Source organism: Taudactylus pleione, unplaced genomic scaffold (assembly GCF_031769625.1).
Source record: "Taudactylus pleione unplaced genomic scaffold, aTauple2 ptg000080l, whole genome shotgun sequence".
Taxonomy (NCBI): domain Eukaryota; kingdom Metazoa; phylum Chordata; class Amphibia; order Anura; family Myobatrachidae; genus Taudactylus; species Taudactylus pleione.
Genome location: NW_028284482.1, coordinates 1,940,971 through 1,967,937, shown reverse-complemented (window position 1 = coordinate 1,967,937; position 26,967 = coordinate 1,940,971). Strand labels below are relative to the sequence as shown.

The following is a 26,967-nucleotide window of genomic DNA, read 5'->3' as shown; positions in this document are numbered from 1 at the left end:
CAGACACACACTTATACACATACATACTGTCACACACATGCAGACACACTTATACACATAGGCAGACACACTTATACACATACATACTGTCACACACATGCAGACACACTTATACACATATGCAGACACACTTATACACATATGCAGACACACTTATACACATACATACTGTCACACACATGCAGTCACACATTTATACACATACATACTGTCACACACATGCAGTCACACATTTATACACATACATACTGTTACACACATACAGTCACACATTTATATACATACATACTGTCACACACATGCAGACACACTTATACACATACATACTGTCACACACATGCAGACACACTTATACACATACGTACTGTCACACACATATGCAGTCACACACTTACACATACATACTGTCACACATATGCAGACACACACTTATACACATACATACTGTCACACACATGCAGACACACGTATACACATATGCAGACACACACTTATACACATACATACTGTCACACACATGCAGACACACTTATACACATATGCAGACACACTTATACACATATGCAGACACACTTATACACATACATACTGTCACACACATGCAGTCACACATTTATACACATACATACTGTCACACACATGCAGTCACACATTTATACACATACATACTGTTACACACATACAGTCACACATTTATATACATACATACTGTCACACACATGCAGACACACTTATACACATACATACTGTCACACACATGCAGACACACTTATACACATACGTACTGTCACACACATATGCAGTCACACACTTACACATACATACTGTCACACATATGCAGACACACACTTATACACATACATACTGTCACACACATGCAGACACACGTATACACATATGCAGACACACACTTATACACATACATACTGTCACACACATGCAGACACACTTATACACATAGGCAGACACACTTATACACATACATACTGTCACACACATGCAGACACACTTATACACATATGCAGACACACTTATACACATACATACTGTCACACACATGCAGTCACACATTTATACACATATACATACTGTTACACACAAGCACTCACACATTTATACACCTACATACTGTCACACACATGAAGACACACTTATACACATACATACTGTCATACACACACAGACACACTTATACACATACATACTGTCACACACATGCAGACACACTTATACACATACATACTGTCACACACACATATGCAGTCACACACACATACATACTGTCACACACATGCAGACACACTTATACACATACATACTGTCACACACATGCAGACACACTTATACACATATGCAGACACACTTATACACATACATACTGTCACACACATGCAGTCACACATTTATACACATATACATACTGTTACACACAAGCACTCACACATTTATACACCTACATACTGTCACACACATGAAGACACACTTATACACATACATACTGTCATACACACACAGACACACTTATACACATACATACTGTCACACACATGCAGACACACTTATACACATACATACTGTCACACACACATACATACTGTCACACACATGCAGACACACTTATACACATACATACTGTCACACACATGCAGACACACTTATACACATACATACTGTCACACACATGCAGACACACTTATACACATACATACTGTCACACACATGCAGACACACTTATACACATACATACTGTCACACACATGCAGACACACACTTATACACATACATACTGTCACACACATGCAGACACACTTATACACATATGGAGACACACACTTATAGACATACATACTGTCACACACTTATAGACATACATACTGTCACACACATGCAGACACACTTATACACATATGCAGACACACACTTATACACATACATACTGTCACACACATGCAGACACACTTATACACATACATACAGTCACACACATGCAGACACACTTATACACATATGCAGACACACTTATACACATACATACTGTCACACACATGCAGACACACTTATACACATATGCAGAAACACACTTATACACATACATACTGTCAACCACATATGCAGACACACTTATACAGATACATACAGTCACACACATGCAGACACACTTATACACATATGCAGACACACTTATACACATATGCAGACACACTTATACACATACATACTGTCACACACATATGCAGTCACACACTCATACACATACATACTGTCACACACATGCATACTGTCACACACACAAATACATACTGTCATCAAATAGTGTCACACACACACTTGCAGTCACACACTTGTCACAAGTATACATACAGACAATAGTGTCCTCCTTCCCACTTACCTTACAGCTGCAGCTCCTCCTCTCAGTTCTCCCATGCATGCTGCTCCTGGCCCTGACTTCAGGCAGTGCCGCGTAGCTCTGCCCTCTACTCGGACTCCGCCTCCATCACTCCTCTCCTCTCCTCAAATGCTGTAGAGCTGCGATCAAAGACTTGGGGGCCCTTCTGAGAGAGGTGCCCCCCCACCTAAATCCAGCTCTGGGCGGAGGGGCTGCTGACTGCTTTACTTGAGCAGCTCACAAAATGTTCCCCATACTGTGCCGCAAAAGCACCCCCGCACATGTTGCAGCAGCACTCCTGCTCCTCCGGCCCGCACTCTTATTGGCTGCTGACAGATGAGGGTCATGCTCTTTGCGCTGCTCCGCGGCAGCACCCACCCCCCGCTGGTCTTGTTGCAGATGCTGGCTTTATGTACACACAATGGGGGGGAGGAGTGGGCGGGTCGATGTACCGGACTTGTGCTGCTGCTGAACTTCACTTACCTGCTGATCCCGGGACTTCTCCTCTTCCAATATCAGCGGGCCTCGGCACTGCTAGTTGTGACAGGCTGCCGGCGCCCAGCGGGCTGCCTGCCTGTCAGGAAAGAAACTAAGCCTTGGGCGGGTGACGTGCTAAGGGGGGCGGGGCCACAGATGACAAGCGGCCCCACAAACCAATCGGCCCACCGGGATTCTTCCTGCTGTAAGTAACGGCCAATCCGCCCTTGATTAGGCCTAATAGAAGTTATTTGCCCCAATTAGGTGCGAGTGACCTGGGTACTGGACCCAGGTCACTAATGGAGAAATTAGGCTGGCAGCCTGCCCGAGCCACCAGAACTATATAAGGTGGTCTGGGTATTAGGCCCAGACCACTAAGTAAGCCCCTCAGTCAGGCAGGCCCGTAAGCCTGAGCCCATTGAGAGTGGTACTGGGCAATAGGCCCAGACCACTGGTATAGTAAGTAGGTAGCCCCCTGTGTAATTGTAAAAGAGGTGGAGTTACTGTATGGCACTCACCCTCCAAATACCCTGTGGAGAGCTGTCAGGCTCTCACCAAAAGATTGTGTTTCCCAGTCACCTAGGAGGGGAGCTGGCCAACTCTGGGTAGGCAGGATTAAAAGTAGGGATGAGCGGGTTCGGATCTCAGAGATCCGATCCCGCCTGAACTACGAGAATCCAAGGTAGATCTGAGTCAGCACGGGTTCTCCCGCCTGACTTGGATCTAAAAACGAGGCAAAACATCATCATTCCGCTGCCGGATTTTCGCAGGTTTTGGATTCTATAAAGGTCCCGTGATCGCCGCCATTTTTCATTCCGGTTGTGGAGAGTGAAAAAAGGGAGGAAGCTAGGATCTGTGCTATTGCATGCTGATGCTGTTCATAGGAGCTGGCTACTGTTGTCCATATAGGGGCTGGCTGTTTTCTTGTCCATAAGGGCTGGCTGTAGTCTATAGAGGGCTGGCTGTTGTTCTGTCCATCCATAAGTGCAGGCTGGCTGGCTGTTGTCTATAGAGGGACTGGCTGGCTGATGTCCTGTCCATAGGGGCTGTCTGTCGGTAGTGCTGTGTTGTCCAGGGGGTGCTCTATCCTTCAGGGGTGCTCTTTACCCACCCCAGTGTGAAATTTTTTTTTAAAAATGAGTGTTAGCCACACATGTCATCAGCACAGGGGTGCTGTGCTGCTGTCTGTCAAGGGGCTGCTGCATCTTTCAGGGGTTCACCCCAGTGTTAGCCACACCGTCATCAGCGTAGGAGCGCAGGGGTGCTGTGCTGCCTGCGTCGTTTATGAAGAGGCTGCTGCCTCGTTTGGGTGCTCTCCCAAGTGCCCTCAAAAAACTAATTCAATCAATCAATGTGTTTTTTTTCTGTGTGTGTGCGCATTAGCCATGGCATCACAAACGCCTCTGCTGAGATTTGCATAAACATTTTCATAGGTGAAAATAGAGGATATGGTTTAAAAAATGGAATAAAGCAACTAAATCTGTGTTTTTCTGATTATAGTGTCCCTACTCCCTACCCATGGCCCCTCTACCTGACTTTCAGTGAGTCAGAGGGGCATCTCCATGCAACTGTATTCCAGAGTGCAGCTGCTTCTCCAGTAGCCCAGGTCAGAAGATGCGTAGGGGGTGTGGTGAAGATATGAACTAAAATGGAGCTCACATCCACTAAAGTGGACAATGAATCTCCAATCTAACAGGGAGCGCAGCTGTAATTTATACACAACACAAGATGGGATGACGATAGAGGCTTGGGTGATGGTATCATCTGGGATGATGTGTACATCAACTTCTTCACACTATTAATTTGTCCCCGCTGGAATCCACCATTACAGGTGCCTCTGTAATTTTTGCACGTAATTGACGGTAAAGGTCTTTCTCGTAGAATTTGTATTTCATTTTAATGGACATCAACTTTTCCACATTTTGGGGAAGTAGTCTCAGGTCGATCACTGACAAGGTTCCCGGCTGTGCTGAAAACTCTTTCAGTACACACTGGAAGGTGGGCAGCTCAAGTAAAGCAAAGGCAGTTTTTTGTGTAAGAGCCTCCAAAGGGTGTATTATTTATTTACTAAAGTTTCTAAATATGAAAAATGTTCATTTTGCCCATAGCAACCAATCAGATTGTAGTTATCATTCATTACTCTACTCTGATTGGTTGCTATGGGCAACATGAACACTTTTCATTTTTAGAAACTTTAGTAAAACTAAAATTACCCCCAAATTGCCTCTTTTTCCTGCCAGTAGTTATTACATGTATCTCTTTGTCTTCAGATCCATTGGGAAGAAAAAACAATGTCTTCATCCCTTCTGGGATGAAAATCCACTCCCAGCAAGCAGGCATGGTGCTCAAGAATTCCCAAGAAAAACACAACGTAAGACTTAAACCTTAAATCTGAAATGTTGCAGTTAATTATTTATTACAGTTGTGATTCTGTGAGGAGACCTGGAAAACATGCACTGTTGGTAGCTCTCGAGGACCAGGGATGGCTACCCCTACCTTAAATCATAGATCCTACGCTTGTCCACATATCTGTGCTAGTTAAGTGGCACTTTGAGGCCACTAACTAACTTTTTTTTTTTTTTATGTCCCTGTACAGTTTGGGAAAAATGCTTTTACAGAAGGTTTGCAAAGGATTATTTAAGTCAATTGTTTATTTGTTTTTGGAAAGCACTCTTCCTGGTCTCCTTCTGGGATGAAAATCCACTCCTAGCCGCAGAAGCAGGTGCAGGATTCTCAAGAAAGACACAATGTAAGGCCTTAAATCAGCGGTAGCCAGCCTTGGTCCTTGAGAGCTCACATTTTCCAGATGACCTAGCTGGTGCACAGGTGTATTCATTACTCACCAACACATTTAGAAAGATCCACAGGTGGAGTTAATTATTACACTTGTGATTCTGTGAGGAGACCTGGAAAACATGCACTGTTGGTAGTTCTCGAGGACCAGGGTTGACTACCCCTGCCTTAAATCATAGATCGTACGCTTGAGGCCACTAAGTAACTATGTTTTTTTTAATGTCCCTGTACAGGTTGGGAAATGCTTTTTCATGTGGAAAGCACTACTAGAAGTCTTCCTGGTCCCCTTCTGGGATGAGAAAATCAACTCCCAGCAGCAGCAGCAGTCATGCTCAAGGATTCTTCTGTGGCAAGGACTGATGTGAATGTATCACATTTTTTTTGTAAATGCCTCCTCCCCTCCCCTTCTCCCTCATAAATTTTCTTCGGAATAAAAAATGAAATAAAATGTACTATTAACCCTTCCTGTCCCTGCCCTGCCTTCAACTACATACATACTCCAACTCCCTCAGGCCTCTCTTGAATAATAAAAGTGTTTCCTGATGTGCCATGTTTGAAGTTGAACTGCCATGTGTTTGTGCCACCCATTGCTGCAGCTTAGATTAGCCAGCCAGCTAGCTTGGTGCAAATTTTGGGCTTAAACTGGATCAAAACAATATAGTGAGCTGTGAGGTGGTCAAAATTGACTGGAAATGAGTGGAAATAAATTTTATTGAGGTTAATAATACCGTAGGAACAAAAAAAGGCCCATTTTATGTGATTTTAGCTGTTTTTATAATTTTTTTTGGAAAAAATCCAGATCCAAAACCAAAACCGAAAAACAAAACACGGAAGTGAGGTTTTGGCAAAACCAATCCAGATCCAAAACCAGGGGAATTTCTGATCCAAATCCAAATCTCTACTGATTACATGGCTCAAAGAAGTAAACATTATAACGGGGAGGGGGGGGGGAAGGGGGCGCATTTTGAATGCTAGCACTGGGAGCTAGATTGGCTAGAAACTGCCCTGCCCCCCCCCCCTGAAGTCTCCCCTCATCTCCCACAGTCAAAACAGCAGTGCTATATTTCTGATTGCACTTACAGTTGCTGATCTTCAGTTCACAAAGCTCCACGATGTAGAACTTATCCAGTTGCAGGCAAAATTTTCAAAAGTTGCAGTAATTTCTGTAGGAATTACCATGGCTATTTTATTGCAGCCCCAGAACAGGTCTAAAAAAAAGAAATTCCTTTTTTAAAATAAAAATGTCAGAGACCCTTTCAGAACTCCTTGGACCCCCCCCCCCCAATTTAAAGTTTTTAATTGGTCTAAGTAGTTCTATAATTATATGTCATTATTGGTTGATGGCCTTAAATTACCCCAAATTAAAATGTTTGGGTAGTTTTTACCCCTGATTTACCCCAGATTTAATTAAGGCATTTATTATTATAAAAATAATTGCTTTATTTTTTTTTTTAATTGGTCAAAACTTACCCCAAAATCACCTTTTTTTTCTTCATTTTTTATTTTTACTTTAATACAGTGCACAAAATAGCTATTTAATGCATGTTTTAAAAACAATATATTTTTCTTTGGAACAGTAATAACCATTATCACTGTTACCCAATATTGTTTTTCCTTTTTTTTAGGGTACAAGCTGAAAAAATGTTACAACCGATTTTATTTCTATTGGATACTGAGTGTATGGGAGTGCGCATGCCTGCTGTAATAGAACAGTAGCTTCAATGCCCGTGTGAATTTTTGCAGGAAACCTTGTGGCTATTTGCACATGCCCCTTTGTGTTTAGACCTGTTGCATGCAGACATTGGGCCGGATTCAGCATGGATCGCTATTGCGATCATGGCTGCGTAATCGCATGCAGTTCTGCTGGGAAAATATGCTAATGTTTGTAATCGCTCAGCCAGCATAGAGACGTCCACTACCACTTTTTCAGATCTGTAGTACCTCGCAGTCCTGCGTGCACATCGGTAACATCGGACCCTCACGCAGACTTACAGCAGCTCTGTACTCAGAGACATCCCCTAATATAGGGATCCATCCAGTCTGGATTAATGACACATAGAGACCTGTTGGTCGTCTACGGAAAGAGGCACCCTAAAGGAGCACTTTCACTTACCCACCAGAATCAGTGCCCAGGAACTGTTGCCCAATACATCCTTTTTGACATTTATTTGAACATTTGATTTTTTAATATAACCCAAGGAGCAATCAGACTCCTTTAAGTCTTTCCTTTAATACACAAAATAAATATTGGTTAAAAACCATTCTACACTGTCATCCTTCCTTTACATTGCTATACATTACTGTCTGACATATTGACTTCCTCATTATTTTTAAAATAGTATCAACATACACGCCCAGGATTATTTAAAGGTTAGTGCTAAGCACAATTATTTTATTCACTATTTATTTTGAAGTTTGGACAACTCTGTGCCCAGCTGCTTCCAATACATCTGGTGGGAATAATGTAGCGCTGGTGTGCACTATCCGGAGTTATTTAAGCAGCTCTGACCTGTCTGAGAAATTGCAAGTCTCCTTGTACTCAGTGAGTATTCAAGCTGCGTATGCCCTCGCAGAGGCTAATTTATGCACGCCCATGCAATGGCGTTCAAACGGACAGGCACGCCTGTGTTTCTCTGATCACTACCCCCAAATGCTGATGTCCTGTCACTCACTCTGCGATGGCTTTCTATCTGCGTGCGTGATCGCAGTGCGATCGCAGTGCTGTCGCTGCGCATGCACACTGTAGTACATACGCATGAGCAGTACGCACCATCGGCTGATCTGCGTACACGGTTGCAATTGCAATCCATGCTGAATCAGGCCCATTGTTCAGAGTGATCAGTGCTCACTATTGTTCAGTACCTCCTCCTCTCTCTTTTTCCCTACCAACAGTGATGGGCAATCCTCATAGGAATGCCCTGCCCCTGCTGGTGTCTTTTTATTTATTTAAGTTTTTATTATCTAATTATTATTAAATAAGTTTTATATAAGACCTAATTAATTTGACATTTTTAAAGATGCCATATTATACTGTATCTAAAAAATATTTTTTTGTTTTCATAAAATTATGTTGAATACATTTTAAATAGATATCCTTTACCTAATTAAATCATAAAATATTTACAATTTATGAGCGATTTTTTTTTTTTTAATATTAGCCAGTTAAGTGGTTAAACCTAGGGGCCCATTTATTAATGATCGCATTTTACAATGCAATCAGGGCATCCAGTACCGTTCATGATCGCATTGCAAAATGCGATCATACCGGCTGAATGTATGTACCGGCATATGCAGGGAGACGAGCTCCGAAAGGAGCCCATCCCTGCGATGTGGCCGGAGTGCATGCGGGACTGCTGCGCATGCGCAGTCCTGCGGACTGCACATACGCGGCGCTCATTGCCGGCGGAGGGATCTGGGAGATCCCTCTGCTGGCTAAAATGCGGTAAGTCCCCATAGACTACAGCGGCTAACGCTATCTTCAGATAGCGTTAGCTGCTGGGGCCAATATCGGGAATGCTTCGCATTCCTGATATTGATACATTTGGCAGCATCGCATCCCCCATAGAAACCTATGGGGGGAGGCGGCTGCGGGCGGCAATGGAGGGATTGTAGGAGGTATCGGAGATACCTGCTGCAGTTCCTCTTTCATACATCCGGGGGATACTTAATATTTGAGGTAAACCCCCGAAAACAGGTGTTCTCAGGGAATTTACCTCAAATTAACTTTGATAAATGGGCCCCCTAGTGTCTTAGCTTTGTGACGATCTAACTAGATTAAAAAAAAATGTGAAACCGCAAACATTTTTCTGTGAATTCTTGTGAAAAAAAAACTCACGATTCATGTAGCAAAAATCAGAATAAATCAGAGTAGAACACAGAATTTTGATCCTAGTATAGCCCCCTAGGCTGTGTCTTATTAAAAACCCCAGGAAAGGCTTTATGTAGCAAAAATAATCTTTTATTTAAAAAAAAAAAATGTATGGATCTGTTAGTCACAGAATTTTGCTTGTAGTGTAGCGCCAGGCAGTGTCTTATTTACATTACAGTATTAGATTTTACACTGCAACATCATTTAGGCATACTTGCCTACTTTTGAAAAAGCATTTCAGGGAGATTGTGAAAGCAGCACCTATGAGCGCGTGTTACAGTGGGCGTGTACTGCTAAATCTGAGAGGCGTGTCCTAAACCTGACTTACATCCAAATGTAAACCAGCCCAAAAGCAGTTAGTAAGATGTGTTTGTTGATGAAAACACACTGATACTTTTCAGAAATTCATAGGGATCATTGTGCCTTATAATAACCAATGCAAGGAAATGACACTAATGATCCCATTTGAATGTATACATCTCTGTTTTTTAATATAACAGCTTCATAATGGGGGTACGGATGAAATGAGGGAGATTGCTAGACTCTTCAGGGAGACGGAGATTGCTACTATTTCAGGGAGTCTCCTGCACAATGAGGGAGAGTTGGCAAGTATGCATTTAGGACCAGTGGTATTTTAAAAACATAGTATGGATCAGACAATAACATCAGTACAGATATTTAATTTTCAATAACTGGTACAAAACAAGTCTTTCAGAATAAAGCATTTGTTTGTATATTTAATTTATAAACGGCAGAATGTAGATGTTCAACAGACTAACTATCAGATTCCACGCTAGAGTTAATGCTGTTTAAAGTACTTTGCTTTGAACAGAGAATCACAATGACTATTACAACTTTATGATACTTCAAGTAATCCATATTTCAATTAATTTCTCATCTCCAGTTTTATTAGTAAGTAGAAAAGTGATGTCATACAATCCCTTACAACTGAGCAGTGGAAGAAGGTTTTTACATTAACACATAAGGGGTCTATCCATGAAGTTGGGTGGGGTGAGGGCAGCACAAAATGGAAAGGGGCTGGGTAAGGTCGACCCCTAATAGGACGCCATTTCGGCTGCTCCTCATTGTCCGGATGTAATGCTGCTGCAGTCTTAACTGTTTCACCTCAGCCCAGCCCCACTGAAAGTATAAAAGAGAAGAGCCAGGCTGCCTGCTGTGCTGTGACTCTTTGTTATTTTATAACTATATTGTTTTCCACTTCTGTTTTTTATAAGCATCCCTTGTTCTTGCAGCTCACTACACCATGTATTTGTGTACAGCACCGTAACAAGACGGCAATGCAGCCTGTGCCACCCCCGCCCTACATATGCTCCAGGCAGCTACACAGACTGCAGGGTACCTGCACAGAGCGTCCGGGAGGCTCTGTAGTGGAGCCACTGGCTTCAGGGTGCCATTCCAGACACCCTGCAAGCCACATGGTGCCGTGGTGGTGCTTCCCCCAGGGCCCTGTAAGACGACACCGCTCACACACCTCTAGTTTTGCCATGACTGTGTAAGGTGAATGCTGTCAACAAACTACATTATTTTCAGCATTAAAAAGCTAAATCGCTCATTTGTCTTCCCCCCCCCCCCCTCCCCCGCGGCTTTGCACTTTCTCATATTCAAATGTTAGAAACTGCCTAAGTGTGTCGGAAGTCCATGTGACTCTGTAGACCATGTATGATTAGTCTTTATTATACATTAGCCTCACATGCTGGCCATGCCCACTTTAGCAAAATTTAGGGGGAGAGGACACCTCTGACCAATAACTCTTTGTACTGTAGTAGAAACTGGCTCCTGTGTGCTATTACACTGTGGACCTCATCCAGAGGCGGTCGCACAGAGCGATTGGACGTAGTGAGCGATGTTTTTTGTTTTGTCTTTCCGACCGCAATCCTCTTGCTCGCTAGTCACTACGAGGTTGTAGCTGAGATTGACATTTCGTGCCGTTTGTGGGTGGTTACAGGGGAAGGTGCTTGTGAACGGGGGCATGGTGGTGTGAACGCAGGCGTGGTTGATGTTAAAAAGGGCATTTTAAAGGCGTGCATATATTACTGAGCGAGTCATCACACACGTCATCTCGTTGCAATAACGACGCTACTGCTCGCAGAGCTAAGGGTAGCCCAGGGTCTACCTTAAGCATTGCGAGTGCTGGCGATGGTTACTGCCTCAACCGATGTTTGTAGGCAATTAACAATGTAACAGGTGTTAATCGTGCTGACGTAGGTTGCCGCCTGCGACCGACTCTGAATTAGCCCATAGAGATAGGAGGTGTGCTTTCATTGTTGTGGGTGTTTCCGCGCTTACGATGTGCGTTGCGATTGAGCGCTCAATTTACATATTTTCGATCACTTTGGGTGAGACCGATCGCTCCCGAGCGACCGCCTCTGAATGAGGTCCTGTATCTCTTTCTTGCATTAATTTATTTAAAAATGTGCACCATGGAATTAACACTTTATTGCAAATGATCTTACTTTTGCCTGCGCTGCCCCTGGCAATTGTGTCTTATAATAGCATCTGTTTTCTCCCTACAGGTTCTGTTAAGATAATGTTTCTTTGCTGTCTGCTTGTCCTGACCTTAGCAAGTCTTACCCTTTCTGATCGCTGCCCTCAAGTGTGTATCTGTGACAATATCAGGACTTATGTGACATGTGCCAAAAAAAACTTGACCAACATCCCTCCCACTATCCCACAGGTCAGTAAACATATTGTGTATAATGGGTTATCTGTGTTTCAAATAAAATCTATATCCCTACATTCTACATTTCTGTCACCTATAAATCTCTAAATAATTAATGTTTACTACTTTTACACTCAAAATCACCCTTGTTGGAGCTTAGCAGAGCACTGGTTCATAATCTTCAATACTGTTGTTGCTGATTAACAAGCAATGTGTTGGAATGGTGCTGTGACCCTAGAAGCCATGTGCAATGCAATTAAATAGTTAAAGTATAGAGGAAAGCAAGCCAATAAGAATACTACTATGCAAGTGTTCTACTTTCTTAAGTGTTTTGATCTCATATATGGAGATGATCAGCTCTGTTTCATAACTAGAGGAAACCATAATTAGAAAAACGTTTGGATGTAATTTTACAGTACATTGGAGCTTAACTCATACCTACTTGGGTAACAGCAGAATAGCATGAGAGAAACAACTAAACAAACCGAAGTGAAGGTAGAAATTCATAGAGGCATACATTCATCATATTTATTATCAGGGGCCGGACGACCCTTGATAATTAAGTATCCAACTCGCTATGATTAGCAGCGGTGGATACATATTCACCAGAGCAATTCCATGCTCTGGTGCGGAGACAGCTGATCCTATAATCAGCTGTCTCTGCGATTCCCTTCACTGCTCCTTTTGGAGCAGTGAAACTTTGCACTGCTGAGTCTGACTCAAAGCCCCGGTTTCCGGCGGAAGGAGCTGGACAGGGGCGGAGGGATCCGAAACAGTTCCTCTTCGCAACCCGCCACTCCTTCCCATAGGGAAGGAGCAGGGGTGCTGGAGAATACACCATCTGAAGATGGTGAATGCTCCCGCAGTTGAGCTCTGGAAATTTTATATTTTTGGAACTTGATTAATTTAGGTCCCCATACTAATGGGGACTGCAGGACAGATAGGGGCTGAAAGGTAAGCAGAAGAAATCAGTGATATATCCTGCTTTACCTTTATAATGAATAGCCCCGATCCTTAATTTCTTCAAAAGTAGATGCAAATATTAATTATCATCTGCTTTTGTAGAAATTAGTTATACTAATCTACTCTCCCAAAATATTTAGAAGACTCACAAATTTTGGGCAGCTGTCCTAGATTCCTGAGAGAGAAGACTAGCCTCCTGGATCTGCCTACTTCCCTAGAGAATTGGTTGGTCCAGGGACGATATGATGCAATTTACGGTGAATTGCGTAATTGTGGACTACACACCGCTGCATAAAGCATTGAATCATGGCATTGTATAGCAGTGGATCTGATGTAAAATTTGGCAACTATATGAACGTATTCTTATTATCATACTATATAAAGATATTATGGAGAAGGAAAATTAGTACAAATTAATTATCGTATGGAAGAAGTACACTGGAATATAACAAGGCTTGGTGAAAATTTATTGGAAAACACAGTTTAATTTCCGCTTGCGAAATGGGGTTGCTTCTCTTTCTAGGGGAAGTCTGGCATAGGACAATCCTGCAAAATGATAATGGACTGAGGTACAGTTAAATGTCAAACTGTGCTAGAAGTGTGTAGTGACGATGCCACTTGATTAGATAAGTCACTGAGCTTAATGACGCGAGGCAGAATGCAATTGTATATGAGGCTCTAAACACAGATAGATGCTTGTGCCATTGATCTAGTTCATGGTCTATCTGCACATCTGATGTCCCTGATCATTGTGGTTTTGAAGGTGACACTCAAAAGTCAAATCATCACCACCAAGATGAGCCTAATATCATATTTGACTTACTCCCTTCATTCATTTAACCACTTAACACTTGTTTATTCATGAGAAGTTGGGTTGTTTGTAGTAGTACTCTAATAGACTTTATGTTGAGGATGGGAGCGCTGCACCTGTGTGTTATGGGAAATGATCACTAGCAAATGGGATTTTTTATAATTATAATCAATTTATTAAAATGGAGACACAATGCTCCTAAAAGTCTGGTGAGGTCTTCTAATAGTCTGTGTGTTGCCTGGGAAATAAATTGACTCCTTTAGGGTGTCTCTTTCTGTAGTGTATGGTATACCTACATGTCCCTGTTCAACCTCCAGTGTGGCAACATATATATTAATGTGGATGTGAGGGGGTCTCTTTTCGTATACACTAGTGTGCACTAGTGTATACACTCCCTTATGTCTTGAAATTTTTCTTTGTGCAATGTAGAACTAACGATGTGGCCCGGGCCTTGGTGGTCCAGTGGGGTTGTATCTACATCCGCCCCATCCGTGTCCCTCTAGTGAGATCCCCCAGTATGTGGTCACCTCTGATGTGTGAGACCCATGAGTATGTAGTCCTCCGTTCTGTGCTGCAATGGATGAGCTCTGTATCTCTCCTTACCACCGCGTCTCCACTGATCACTGGAGAGCCCCACGGTCCTGTGGGGCGATCTCTCTCTTGGTGTACCTCAGTAACCATGTGTGTTAATCTGTGTTTGTTACTATCATGGTGGTTGGGAGGGGGTCTCCACTGTCTCGAGGGATAACAGGTACGCACTCAGTCAAACATTGACCATGAGTAACCTAGTCTCTCTGTGTTCCAATTAAGCTATGTGCTACGAAATAGATCTGTAATTCAAACAGCGTGTGTGTCTGCAGCTGTGGGAATCTGCTATGTCTGTGTTGCCATGTTCCAACATCTTTCAGCCAATCGTGGCCTTTGTCAAGAATGAAGGTGTGTCTTAGAGGACATGCTTGAAGTTGGCTTTAGCCAATGAGGTCTGGGTGGGCATATTCTCTCCTTCTGGGAGGTTTATCTGTTCATAGTGCAATCTTCAATCGCTTAGAAAATCATACATCTGGTTCACACTTAAAACATCTCCTCAGGATGATTCTAAAAAGGATAACAAGAATATCTATTGTGTGTCTGAATGTATCTATGTGTTTTCAGCCTTCACATAATCACAGATGGGGTGAGATACTGGAGTGACGCAGGTGGGGTGATATACTGGAGTGACACAGGTGGGGTGAGGTACTGGAGTGACACTAGGTGGGGTGAGATACTGGAGTGACACAGGTGGAATGAGCTTTAGAGACAGGAAGATGGCGCTAAAGAGACGAAAGAAGGGTCGACGCTTGTCAGATGCAGGGGGGATGACTGGCAAGACACATGGGGGATGACGCTGGTGAAATGCAGGAAAATGGTGCTGAAAAAATACAATGGGGGATGGTTTTCAGGAGATGCAAGGGGGTGATGCTGGTTAGATGGAGGAGGCAGGAATGGATTAAGGCTTTTTGGGGCCCCCGGGCAACAAAGTTGTGTGAGACCCCCTAATAAAATTGACACCTTGTCCCACAGTGCCCCTTCTGTATGCCACACCTTGCCACATTGTGAATCACAAACTCTCTCAGTCTTACTCACAGTATAGGTTCATGACCTCAACATTCAGAATGTTGTGAGGATACAAGGTTTATACACAACTCCGCAATTGAAATCTGCATGGTTGACATATCGACTGGCCAAATTCACAATGTAGACATTAGGACAATATCAACATTGTGATGTTGATGTTCTGAATGTCGACATATTCTACCGCACCCATACTCACAAGTGTACATTCTTTGTGGTCTATAATTTCAAAAGCCAAGAAAGCATACTTTGTGGATTATGTATATATTAGAACCGAACCATAACATATTTTTTCCTGTCAGTATATGAGGAAAATTGATAAAAGCACAGGCTAACCCATGGTTTGTTTGTCTTTGCAGTACACACAAAAACTGAATCTCCAGGGAAATGACCTAAAGATAATTCCAGCTGGAGCATTTCTTCCAATTCCGTATTTAACACATCTCAATCTCCAAAACTGTAACATTGAAACAATTGAGGAAGGAGCATTCAGAAGTCTCGGGCGTTTGGTGTCCCTAAACTTGGGCTCCAATCGTTTAACTTTCTTATATCAGGAATCTTTTGATGGACTCTCATCTCTGCAAAATCTGGTACTTGAGAAAAACCGTCTTGAAGAAATTAAGCCTGGCGCATTTAGTCAATTAGGATTTCTGAACTTTCTGCATCTTGGAGACAATTTCTTGGTTTACTTGCCAGACATGCTGTTTCAGGGGCTGTTGCAACTGAAATGGATGCGTCTTTCGAAGAACATGATAAATGTTGTGTCAAATGAGGCATTTGCAGGGCTTCCAAATCTCAAACGACTAAGTCTAGATCACAACGAACTTCAGTACCTCCCAACAGAAGCCTTTTCAAGAATGTCTGCCCTTACTAGGTTAGAACTAGGATGGAATCCAATGACTTTCATTTCAGAGGAAGCTGTCCAAATGGCATCTCTCAAACAGCTGTATATGAACAACATGGCCCTGCAGGATGTGTCTTTCAAGGCATTTGAAAAATCCAAACAACTCTCCCTTATTGACATGAGTAGTAATCAGATTAGGTCAATACATCCACTAACTGGAATAGACCAGATGAAATATTTAAACTTGACAGGAAACACTATAAACTGTGATTGTAATTTGAGACCCTTCAAAGAATGGGCTGATTTGTTGAGGTTAAAAGTTGATCTTTTCTGCTTTCGTCCCAGCCACTTCCAAGGAGATCACTTGGATTCTCTCAGAGCTATAGACCTGAAATGTGGACATTTCCCTGAGGAAGCTTATAACCTGCTGCCAGTCACAGAAAAACCAGATGAGGAGAGAGTGTGCCCACAGAAGTGTGACTGTAAGCCTGACGTCAACCATGTCATTTGTGACAATAAATCCCTGCAAAAGATCCCCAAAGGTTTCCATGTGGACACTAGCCTCATTGATCTGCGAAGAAATGCTTTCAATTTAATTCCTAAGGGGGCTTTTCCAGATATGAAAAATGTAGCATCACTGCACCTCCAAAACTGCCAGATTAATGAACTACAGCCAGAGGCATTCATGGGAATGAAGAATTTGGTTTATCTTTACTTGTCAAATAATCAGATATCCTCCTTAAATCCTGAAGTCTTTCAGGGGGCTCCAAACGTTGGCTATCTTTTCTTAGACCACAACAGATTTACTAAAGTTCCAAAAGAAGCACTTAAACTCCTTCCAAACCTCTTTTCTCTTCATATGCAACATAATTCAATTACTTCACTTTCTGACAACAATATAGCCGGTGCCCAAAAGCTACACTGGTTATATCTAACCGGGAATAACATCCACTCAATTGTTCCCACGGCGTTTCGGAATCTGAGAGCTCTAGAGAAACTTCATCTGGATGAGAATATGCTGACAGAAGTGCCAACACAAGCTCTTAAGGGAATGCCTACATTGGCAGAGTTAAAACTATCTAAGAATCCTATCAAAAGTATTGGAAATGGTGCTTTTCTACCAGTATCTCGGTCACTGCAGCATCTATATCTCAATGATATGGGACTACAACAGGTATTGTACCAAATATATATATATATGATGGTCATGCCAGATGGGTAGAGTTGCTTCTTGCAGTATTTCATGTTGAAAAAGCCAAAATATCCCCAATATGACAAGTTCTTTCAAATGGATCTATCATTAAATTATTGACTTAAAATGCTATAATGAAATTAATTGTTAATTTAATATTTAGGTAGTTAAAAAAAATGCCTATTTTATCTTTTTGTCAGTTAGATAGCCATGAACAATGTTAATGATTTTTTACATTTGCTTAGGTTTAGGGAGCTAATGACATTGCAGAGAAATTCACCCATTTACAGAGCATGATAAATATCTTCATATTGAAATCATCCAGGGGTATATTTAGAGACAGGGTTGACATATAAGGAGCAGTGATTGAGGGCTCTGTATGCAAGTGACATGATTTTAAATGGTTATTCTCTATATGATACAGATGGAAAACAGGTATAATGCAACACTGAGTGGCAGAGTCTGGTGATGGCATTAAACACATACTTGAAGGGAGATTGGCAGACTGCCTTTAGAGGAAATGGTGACCTAAGAAGACAATACAGTAGTGATAGTGAAGTGTTTAAGTATTTAAGAGAATAGACTGGAATATTAGTGAAGTCCTGTAAGTGAGACATCTGGCAATTCTGCACCAGTGGTAAAATAAAGGACTTAAATATAGGGGTCCCACAGAAAGTAGGGATGAATTTAGGGCAACAATGAAGGAGGCAAATGTTATTGTAGTATTACTTGAATCACCTACTTACCTACTAATACAGCAGGAGCGTATTAAGAACTGGAGCGCCCCCCCCTCCCCCGTACCTAATGAAATGGGCCTCCCACCAGCTCCCTTATGCGTCTCCTGTGGCGCCATGTTTACAGTGATAAATTCGGAAAGGTGGCACATGCAAAGCAGAGAGCGTAGACTCTGGCACAGTGCCAGAGTTTTTACTAGCTCCTGTGCAGTGCCATCTGCCTGAATACATCACTGACAAGATGGAGCCGCTCGATAAGCATAAGGGAGCCGCCACATGGCATGGGAGGCACAGTGGTCATTTCTGGACCCAGGAGACCATGTGAACTGCACACCCTGCACCCATAATAGATACATACTGTAGGCTTGCCATATCATCCTTTTCATTCGGGATACATATGAATTACACAGATTATGTGGCTGGATGGATGGCTGTCTGACTTCAAGTCTCAATTTCACCAGTTTTTAATGAGCCACAGAACCTGTGTAATTCACGTGTGTCCCGAAATAAAGGGATGATGCGGCAAGCCTATAGATACGCCACTGGTGGGCAGGTAAGAAGTGGTATGGGGGTGATTGCATCAATCACCCCCCCCTTCATCCCCCTTTGCAGTGTACATAGGAATTAAAAAAAAAAATTTGATAAGGGCATGGCCATGCCTCTTTTTTTTGGCCACACTCACCTCCACTACCCGGGCCCGTGGCTGCTCTCAATGGCCCTGCTGGTGGCTTGCTTGACTATGTCACTGGTGCTCTGCATGGAGATGCACTACATTAAATGCACAGGATGAGGCTTGATCTTACCAGCTACTATCTGGTGCAAAACCCAAATCCTTTTGTGGAGTGGGAATGGTTGTCTGCCCAACAACTAAGGGCAAGGAACACTGCTAAAACCTTCAACCCTGCTCAAAATCTTGTTTTTATATTATTTTACAAAAACAGTAGCACCGCAGCCTTACTCCATAATTGATAAGAAATGGCCCAACTTCTCTTATCGACCATTGCAAACTTCTGCTGCTCCACAGTCACCTATATCTTGCTCAGCAGGACCATTATGAGCCATGTGGCATCCAAACAGAAAGTTATGGTTGACATGGCAAAAAGTAGAAGAAAAAAAAAATTAAGAAAACTCAATAATCAGCTATGTTATTTCTTATTATAGCAATACAGTAGTAATGAGGTTGTTGCCAATTTCTCAAAATGCAAACTTCGGAAGGCAGAAGTTAGTGGGTGGTCCAGAAATTATTTGATGAAAGGAACAATGTTGATCTGCTGCATCACATATATGCAAGCAATTTAGAGAACAGTGGCTACAAGGAGACAATGCAATAGATGGATAAATAGAAAGGGTCAATAGAGGATTCTTTTTCGAAAAGGGAAGATTAAAGCTTGCTTACAGACAGAGAGGATTGTGCCAATAGAGATATAAATATTGAATATTTGGGTTAGCAGTGGGGACAACATGGCAGGATGAATATGATGAACAAAATATTTGGGCATGTGGCATGGTAATTAAAAGAAGATAAATGTCATCCTCAAAAAAAGCTCATATAAGAGTTTGGGAACAAAGGAGTACTTCTGCACCAGTAGGTAACATATTATGGTTTGTTGACCCCAATTTCTTAATCATGGATTATGATACCTCTCATTTAGATATGGGGGTGCTGCCATAGACAATTAATAGACCTACATATAAAGAGAGAAAGGAGAGATTGAATTTTTGTTGGTGCACTGTAGAAAGTCAATAAAATATAACTTTATTAATTCAAATTCAAATTATAAACCTCTCCAGTGAAACATTAAAAGCAAACTATTGTGTATATCAGTGGTTCCAAAACCTTTTCGAATCACTGCACCCTGGAGTATCAGCATTCTTTTCACAGCACCCTGGGCCAAGAGTTTTCTTATTGAAAAATTCAGCAAAAATGAAATTATATGTCATCCTTAGGTTCAGTTATGTGGTGGCTGACTGGTCTGCGCTTCTTTTTGTCCATATATTTTTCGATTGGCAGCCATTGTTTTTGCCTATCACACTGACTAAAAATAATTTTATTTGGTACTGGACCACCAACCCAATGCACCCCTGCATAGTGCCCTGAGGCACCCCAGGGTGCCACGGCACTCAGTTTGGGAACCATTGGTGTATACAATAATAGTGAGATAACTGAAAAAGTTAATGCAAATTTAAAATAATATTAAAACTGATCTCGCTGTCCAATGATGTTTCTTCAGTATTATTCTCAATTCTCTGAATTATATGTGTCCTCTATTATAAAGGATGTGCACAATTGCAAAAAATATAGTAATTGGATTAATCTACAACATTGGGACACGGTTACATAAGCTAATACCAAGAATCACAATATATTACAGTGTCCTCTTCCTGTTATATATCCTTATAGGATCCAGTTATATAAAGGAACCAATGTGAATCCCGCAATATCCCTTTGTGTTTTAGATATAAACACCTTCATTCATATTTTGGTGCTCTAAATACAATAGAAGCAATTCTGAAAATTAGCGGTGAGTGATTACCTAGTGGTATACAGCAGGCTGCATAGCCAATATCGTGGGTCCTGACATTTATAATCCGGGATATGGACCAATTGTTTCTTTAGGAGCTGATGTTATGAAAGTGACTGTATCATCTTTTATAGTCATAAAATACACTATTTGACCACTTAGGAGTATACAGCAGGCTACACAGCCAACTCCGTGGGTCCTGATATTTGTATTCCGGAATATGGACTAATTGTTTCTTTAGGAACTGATTTTATAAAAGTGACTGTGTATCATCGTTTAGAGCAGGGATGGGGAACCTCAGGCCCGGGGGCCGTATAAGGACCCCAGAATCATTTGGTCTGGCCCTTGGAGATTTTTTCTGCTAGCCTCCCCTGACTAGCAGGGTGCCAAGACTGTCACCCTGCAGCCAGAATCTATGCAGCAGTGCCACTTGGAGCGTCCTTAGGATGCTTCATACGGTCACACCGCTGCCTTTACAGCTCACCAGAGCATCCTCAGTATGCTACGGGCATTGCTGCAATCACCGGCGATTGTGGCCCCATCCCCATGTGACATCACACGGAGGGGGCGTGGCCTGCACCGGGCCCGCGAATGTTATATATATCAAAATGGCCCTTAGCAGAAAAAGGTTCCCCACCCCTGGTTTAGAGTCATAAAATATGCTATCTGGATATATCAATTGAGACAGCAATATTATATGTGCATATATACAAATATATTTTAGTGTTTATAACCACATCAGACAGCTTAGAAAAATGGATTATTGGTTCTCTATATATAGACATGATAAAACTACATGTGTAGGTTTTAATCAGATAATATTACATTTTAGGCTATTATGCAAAGTAAACATTATACTGTGAAAGGATGCTTTTTATTGCTATAAAGTTAAACTAAAGTGATATGTTTAATTCATGCAGTTGCATTTCAATACATTTTTCTTGATTAAATATTGACTGTAATTCTTTTCACCACTGTAGCGCTGTGTGGTTGTTGCTCTCTTATTTTGTATATTGGGTTGGCTACCCTTTCACAGCTGCTTTTAGTGGTGAATGATAAGAAGATTCTTCCCTCCCAGCTCTACATACTGGGATAGAGATGCGCACGGCAGAGGAGCTGCTATCCGGGAGCCTACACTTGCTACTCTTTGCATTTTGATGACATCCTCGAAAGGGTGTCGGGGGTGATTTGCCTGCATCTCAAACTACAAGCAGAGCGCCTCAAAGTGGCACATCTCCCTGCTGACTGGGCCTTAACACTTCATGAGAACGCTGATCTGTTACATAACACTAAGGAGTTTTTGGCCATATCAAAATTCAGTTTTACTCTATGGGTTACAATGCTAATGTGTTTATACAAAGTCAACAGTATACATTGATTCTATACTCGATGTTTAGATGCTGTCATGCTTTCAGAGAGTATGGAAGGACTTCATTAAAGACAAAATCACTTGCCCTTCCTAACTTCCTGTGGGGACTCATTGTCATTTACAATTGTTTTAACAATAGCATTTAGGAAGGTCAACTTAAGCAGAAAGTGACAGCTACTCATCTTCCATTAGCTCACTGACGATATTAAAATTTAACCTCTATACACCCCTGCCTGTACCTTCTAAAATCCTTCCTATAAACCTCTAAGGATGACGCTCAATTTGCATACGCAGTCATACAGTAAATAAAAGACTCCAGACTTGGAACGTGTGGTTCCGAAGCACAATGTATTATTCAAGTAAAAAAGTACAGTCAGTTACACGCTATTGATTCAGACACAATTAGACGCAAAGGAATTATACATACCCCAAGTACAGTATACATATGCATGTGCTCTGGTCCAGATGTTAGGCATCAGCAAGAAACCCCTCGTCCCTCAGCGTTCAGCAAGAAGACTAAAAACCCAGTGTTTGAGCACACATATTTATACCCCCCCAGAATAGAGAGGACAATAGAGAAGTTTGTTGCTGATATCATTGGTTCCCAGGGGAGAAGCATCTGTTACAGAGCGTTTAACAGGCTGGTTCAAATAGACCCACCCAGCCTCTAACAACTGAGGGTCTCTTCCCTCCCACCACCATGCTGCATCCTAACAGTTGTTTATAAAATATACATTTTGTTGCTTGTAGTCTCTGCGGTCCATAAGTTGAGAATGCATGATGCGATCTCCACACCGATAGTACCGGAATTCTGTTGAAAGAGTACGCATCAGTACGAAACTAAACACGGCTTTCTTAGCATATATAAAACCATAGTTATCAAATATCTTTATTTCACAGCATTTAAACTAACTGAACCAACTTAAATCTTATACTTTAAAGCTTATTAAACCTTATGTGTGAATATGTAATAGGTGAGTATGTGGGGTTTGATATAAGGACGCTAGTTAAATTGGGGCAGATGCGTGCGCATAAAGCTATTAAAACAGCAGTTTCATACAAAGTCCTATGCATTCGCTAATATGCGATTAGTTAACAGCACAATTGTGCGTAATGTGCGGTGTTTATGCATGAGATTCCATCTATGATGGACTTATCATATTTATATATATATATATATATATATATATATATACACATGTACATACATACACACACACATATCATTCCTCACTCACAGTTTCAGACTGCAATGCAAATGTGTTACCTCCAGCTGTGAAACTGGGGCCATTCTGTCTGGGTGTGGGGCTAAAACCTGTTTAGGATTCAGACACATTCAATTGTATAGATCAATGCCTGGGTTATATTACAATTGCCACAACTATACTTATCTGCATACAGGGATTCCCAATTTGTATGTAAAGCACTCACAGTTTCTGGTGCATTGTCTATTCTATTTACTTTTTGTCAAGAGGCTGTTCTTCTAGTTGCCCTTTGGCAGATTATCAAAAACATTGCCATCTGTTCTTAGCTCGTGAGTTGTAACTTAAAGTGACGCTGGTCGCAAAATGGCGTCTTGCAGATTCTTGTTTCTAAAATGGAGTCTAGCTGCCATTCGCAAGATGGCGTCGCGCACGCTTCAATTTTAAACTGATCTTGTCTCAGCCAATTATTCAGCTTCGACATCACCAACTACTGATGATCTGTGCAATACCAGATTAGTTCTTTGAGGCGCTTTCTTTGCCTGAGACTAGAGAATTTGCTGTCAACAGACAGGTTTTTTGTGGATGCTGTGGCCATTACAAGAAAGAATGCCAAAAACTGGAAACATCTGAGCTGCTTTGAAATTACTTTGCTCACCGGCACAGGAAGCACATACATTGAACTTTGGGCTAATCCTCCATATTCCTTTCTATTTTTAAGGAGGAGCTTGCTCCATAGACATCTAAGAATTCTTGAATTTTGAAAATCAATTAGAATTTCATAGATTTGAACTTTCCCCATAAATTAAACTATGCTTGGATCAGAAGACCAAGCCAATGACCTGGAAGCTGTGGGTGGATAACATTTAAAACCAACATCAGTAAGCCTTGAGACAATGCAGGTTCTGAAGTTTGTTCATTCTATTGTTTATCTCATGCAATGACATCCACATCCAAATGAATACAATCATCATGGCTTACCACTGGCTTTACATGCAGAGCTCAGTGATCATATGAAGGGCTTAAAAACTATGAAGCATATAAGACCACTTGACTGTAACCAGTGTAAATGGCAATGATATGTGTTACTTCCCAAACAGATGAAACTAAATCAATCTCCCTTCACTAATGTTTCTGCAAGGCCTTTGACAAAAAGCAAGTAGAGGCACTCCACAGAGAATGGGACTGACAAATGAGCTGCTACCTGGCAGCATGCCACCAAAGGGGCAGGAAATAAATATCTTACATACTGATAGAAGAACTTAAATGAATCAATTCCATGTCCATGGCAGGTGCAGTGTATTTCTTTGTGTAGAAGAAAGATGATTCCCTATGTCAATGTATCAACTGTCTTGGGCACAGTGAAATCAATATCATCAGTATCCCCTACCACTGATCCCTGGCCTTTTTGAGAGACTCCATCAAGCTACAGCAATCTTCAAAATGGGTCTGTAAGAGGTTCATAACTTGATCTGTGTCTAGGAGGTTCTTGAATGGAAAAAAAATCTCTCAACACAAAGTACGGGCAGTACAAATACGGGCCATTTGGCCTATTCATTGTCCAAGTATATGTTAATTACCTCTTTGGGATCCATAAGTAGAGTTCAGATCTTATCTGCCTGGATGATATCCTCATGCTTGAGAACCATCATGGTGACATGATAGAGGCATTGCAAATGCTTCTGGATAACTATTTGCCAAGATGGGGTTCCCATGTATAAGCACCAGCAGGCCCCCCATGACCTTTCCTATCACACGGTGAAAAGCAAAACAACACATTGTATTCAAACTTCTTTATTTGAAATTACATTTCACCAAGTTCTCTACATTGCATGCCTAAATACTTGCCTAAACCTTCTTATTTTCCTTTTCTTAGAATACACATGTTCTACCATAATCTAATTATCACACATTTTTAATGCATGGGTTTTGGTTGTGCATTAATAAAAGTTTTATTTTAATGTCTAGTGACCACCCCCCCCACTATCACCCTCATTACAAATCAAATGACAGATCTGACTCCCCTGACTTACGAGGGTGGTTCAATAAATAAGGTAACATGAACTCTTGTGTGTGTAATGTTCTCTATTTCATTCTAATTTCCCCCCAGGCCAGAGCAGGTAGTCCACTGCTTCCCCTCATGGCCATTAGTCTGGGATTTATATCAGTCATACTCTCCCAACACCAGTTGTAAGGTAAAGGAGCTGACGGAAACATGGTCATACATTGAGGTGCGTAGTGTGATCAGATTTCTGCATCTAAATGGCACATCAGCAGCAGCTGAAGTGAGCAAGATACGTCTACCTACTCTTCCGGGATGCGAGGGGTTACTCCAAAATCGGGACCTTCCTGCAACTTCCGGAAAAGTAGGCAAGAATGATTTAAAACTCCCAGTTAGCTCTCGGTTCCAAGATATATCCCATTTATGATGATGCAGGAGTATTTTGATTAAATGCTAGGGAATTTTGGCTTCTAGAGAATATATAGGTTAAGAGGGATCAGTATGATTTGCCGCCGGCCACATGGAAGCCCGGCAGGGGTGAAGATCCCGAAGCTAGAAAGGTAAGTATTAACTAACCTATTTTTACCCCCTATCCCTATCCTTCCCTTAGGGGTGCCTAACCCTCGCCCCTTTCCTGCAGCCTAATCCTAAATCTCCCGGGGGGGGCCTAATCCTAACCCCCCCTTTCCCTAAGCTCCTGGGAGGGTGCCTAACCCTAAGTCTCCGCGGGAGCCCCAAACCTAACCTAACCCCTCCCCCTCCCCCCCCCTCCCCCGCAGCTGTCCGCGCCCGGTTTACCTTCGATCGGTGAGTTGGGTGTCAGGCTCCCGGCATAGGTCTAATGACAGGTGTCGGGATTTCGACGCCTGTGATTTGTATCTTGCCGGGATTAGACAGTCAGGAAGCTGGCGATCGGGATTTCGTTCGTCTGCTTCCCGGTTGACAAACCTGAATACATGAATGCTAAGTCATTGTAGGTCATGTTTTGTTTATTGTCTGCGTATAGCTTTCATCAATTGAAGGTTAAAAGTTTTGTTCCTTTCATTTGTTTTAGTTTTGTGGTTACAATTTACATTAAAAGTCAGGATGCCATGTAAATGTAAAGAACTTTGTAAAGGGGATGAAGATGGAGAAGCTTTCAAATTCCTTAGAAGAAACTTTCCACTTATGAGTGATGCTAAAGTTAAGAAAAGGGATCATTGTTGGTCCGTAAATTTAAGGCTGAAAACTTCAACCCAGTCCTCTAGGTTAATAAGAAAGTAACTTGGGAAGCTTTTAAAGGTGTTGTGCATGGCTTCTTGAGTAACAAAAGAGCTGGAAACTATGTTGAGATTGTGACCAGCCTTCTAGAAAAGTATCATCAATTTGGCTGCAACATGGCACTCAAAATCCACTACCTCGACTCTCAGCTGGACTTTTTCCCTGATAACTACGGTGCAGTGAGCAACAAGCTCCACCAAGACATTTCAACAATGGAAAAAAGATATCTGGGTAGGTGGAACACTTCTATGCT

At 41.9% G+C, this 26,967-nt stretch overlaps 1 protein-coding gene across 1 annotated transcript in view; it reads left to right on the top strand.

The window, feature by feature from the left end:
* Positions 1 to 26,967, top strand: part of CHADL (chondroadherin like) — a 73,508-nt gene that overhangs the window by 31,144 nt on the left and 15,397 nt on the right. Inside the window, exons 2-3 of the mRNA XM_088468109.1 lie at positions 12,059 to 12,219; positions 15,949 to 17,607. Of these exons, the coding sequence (XP_088324235.1) occupies positions 12,073 to 12,219; positions 15,949 to 17,607 (1,806 nt within the window). The 5' untranslated portion in view covers positions 12,059 to 12,072. The remainder of the gene's footprint in view (positions 1 to 12,058; positions 12,220 to 15,948; positions 17,608 to 26,967) is intronic.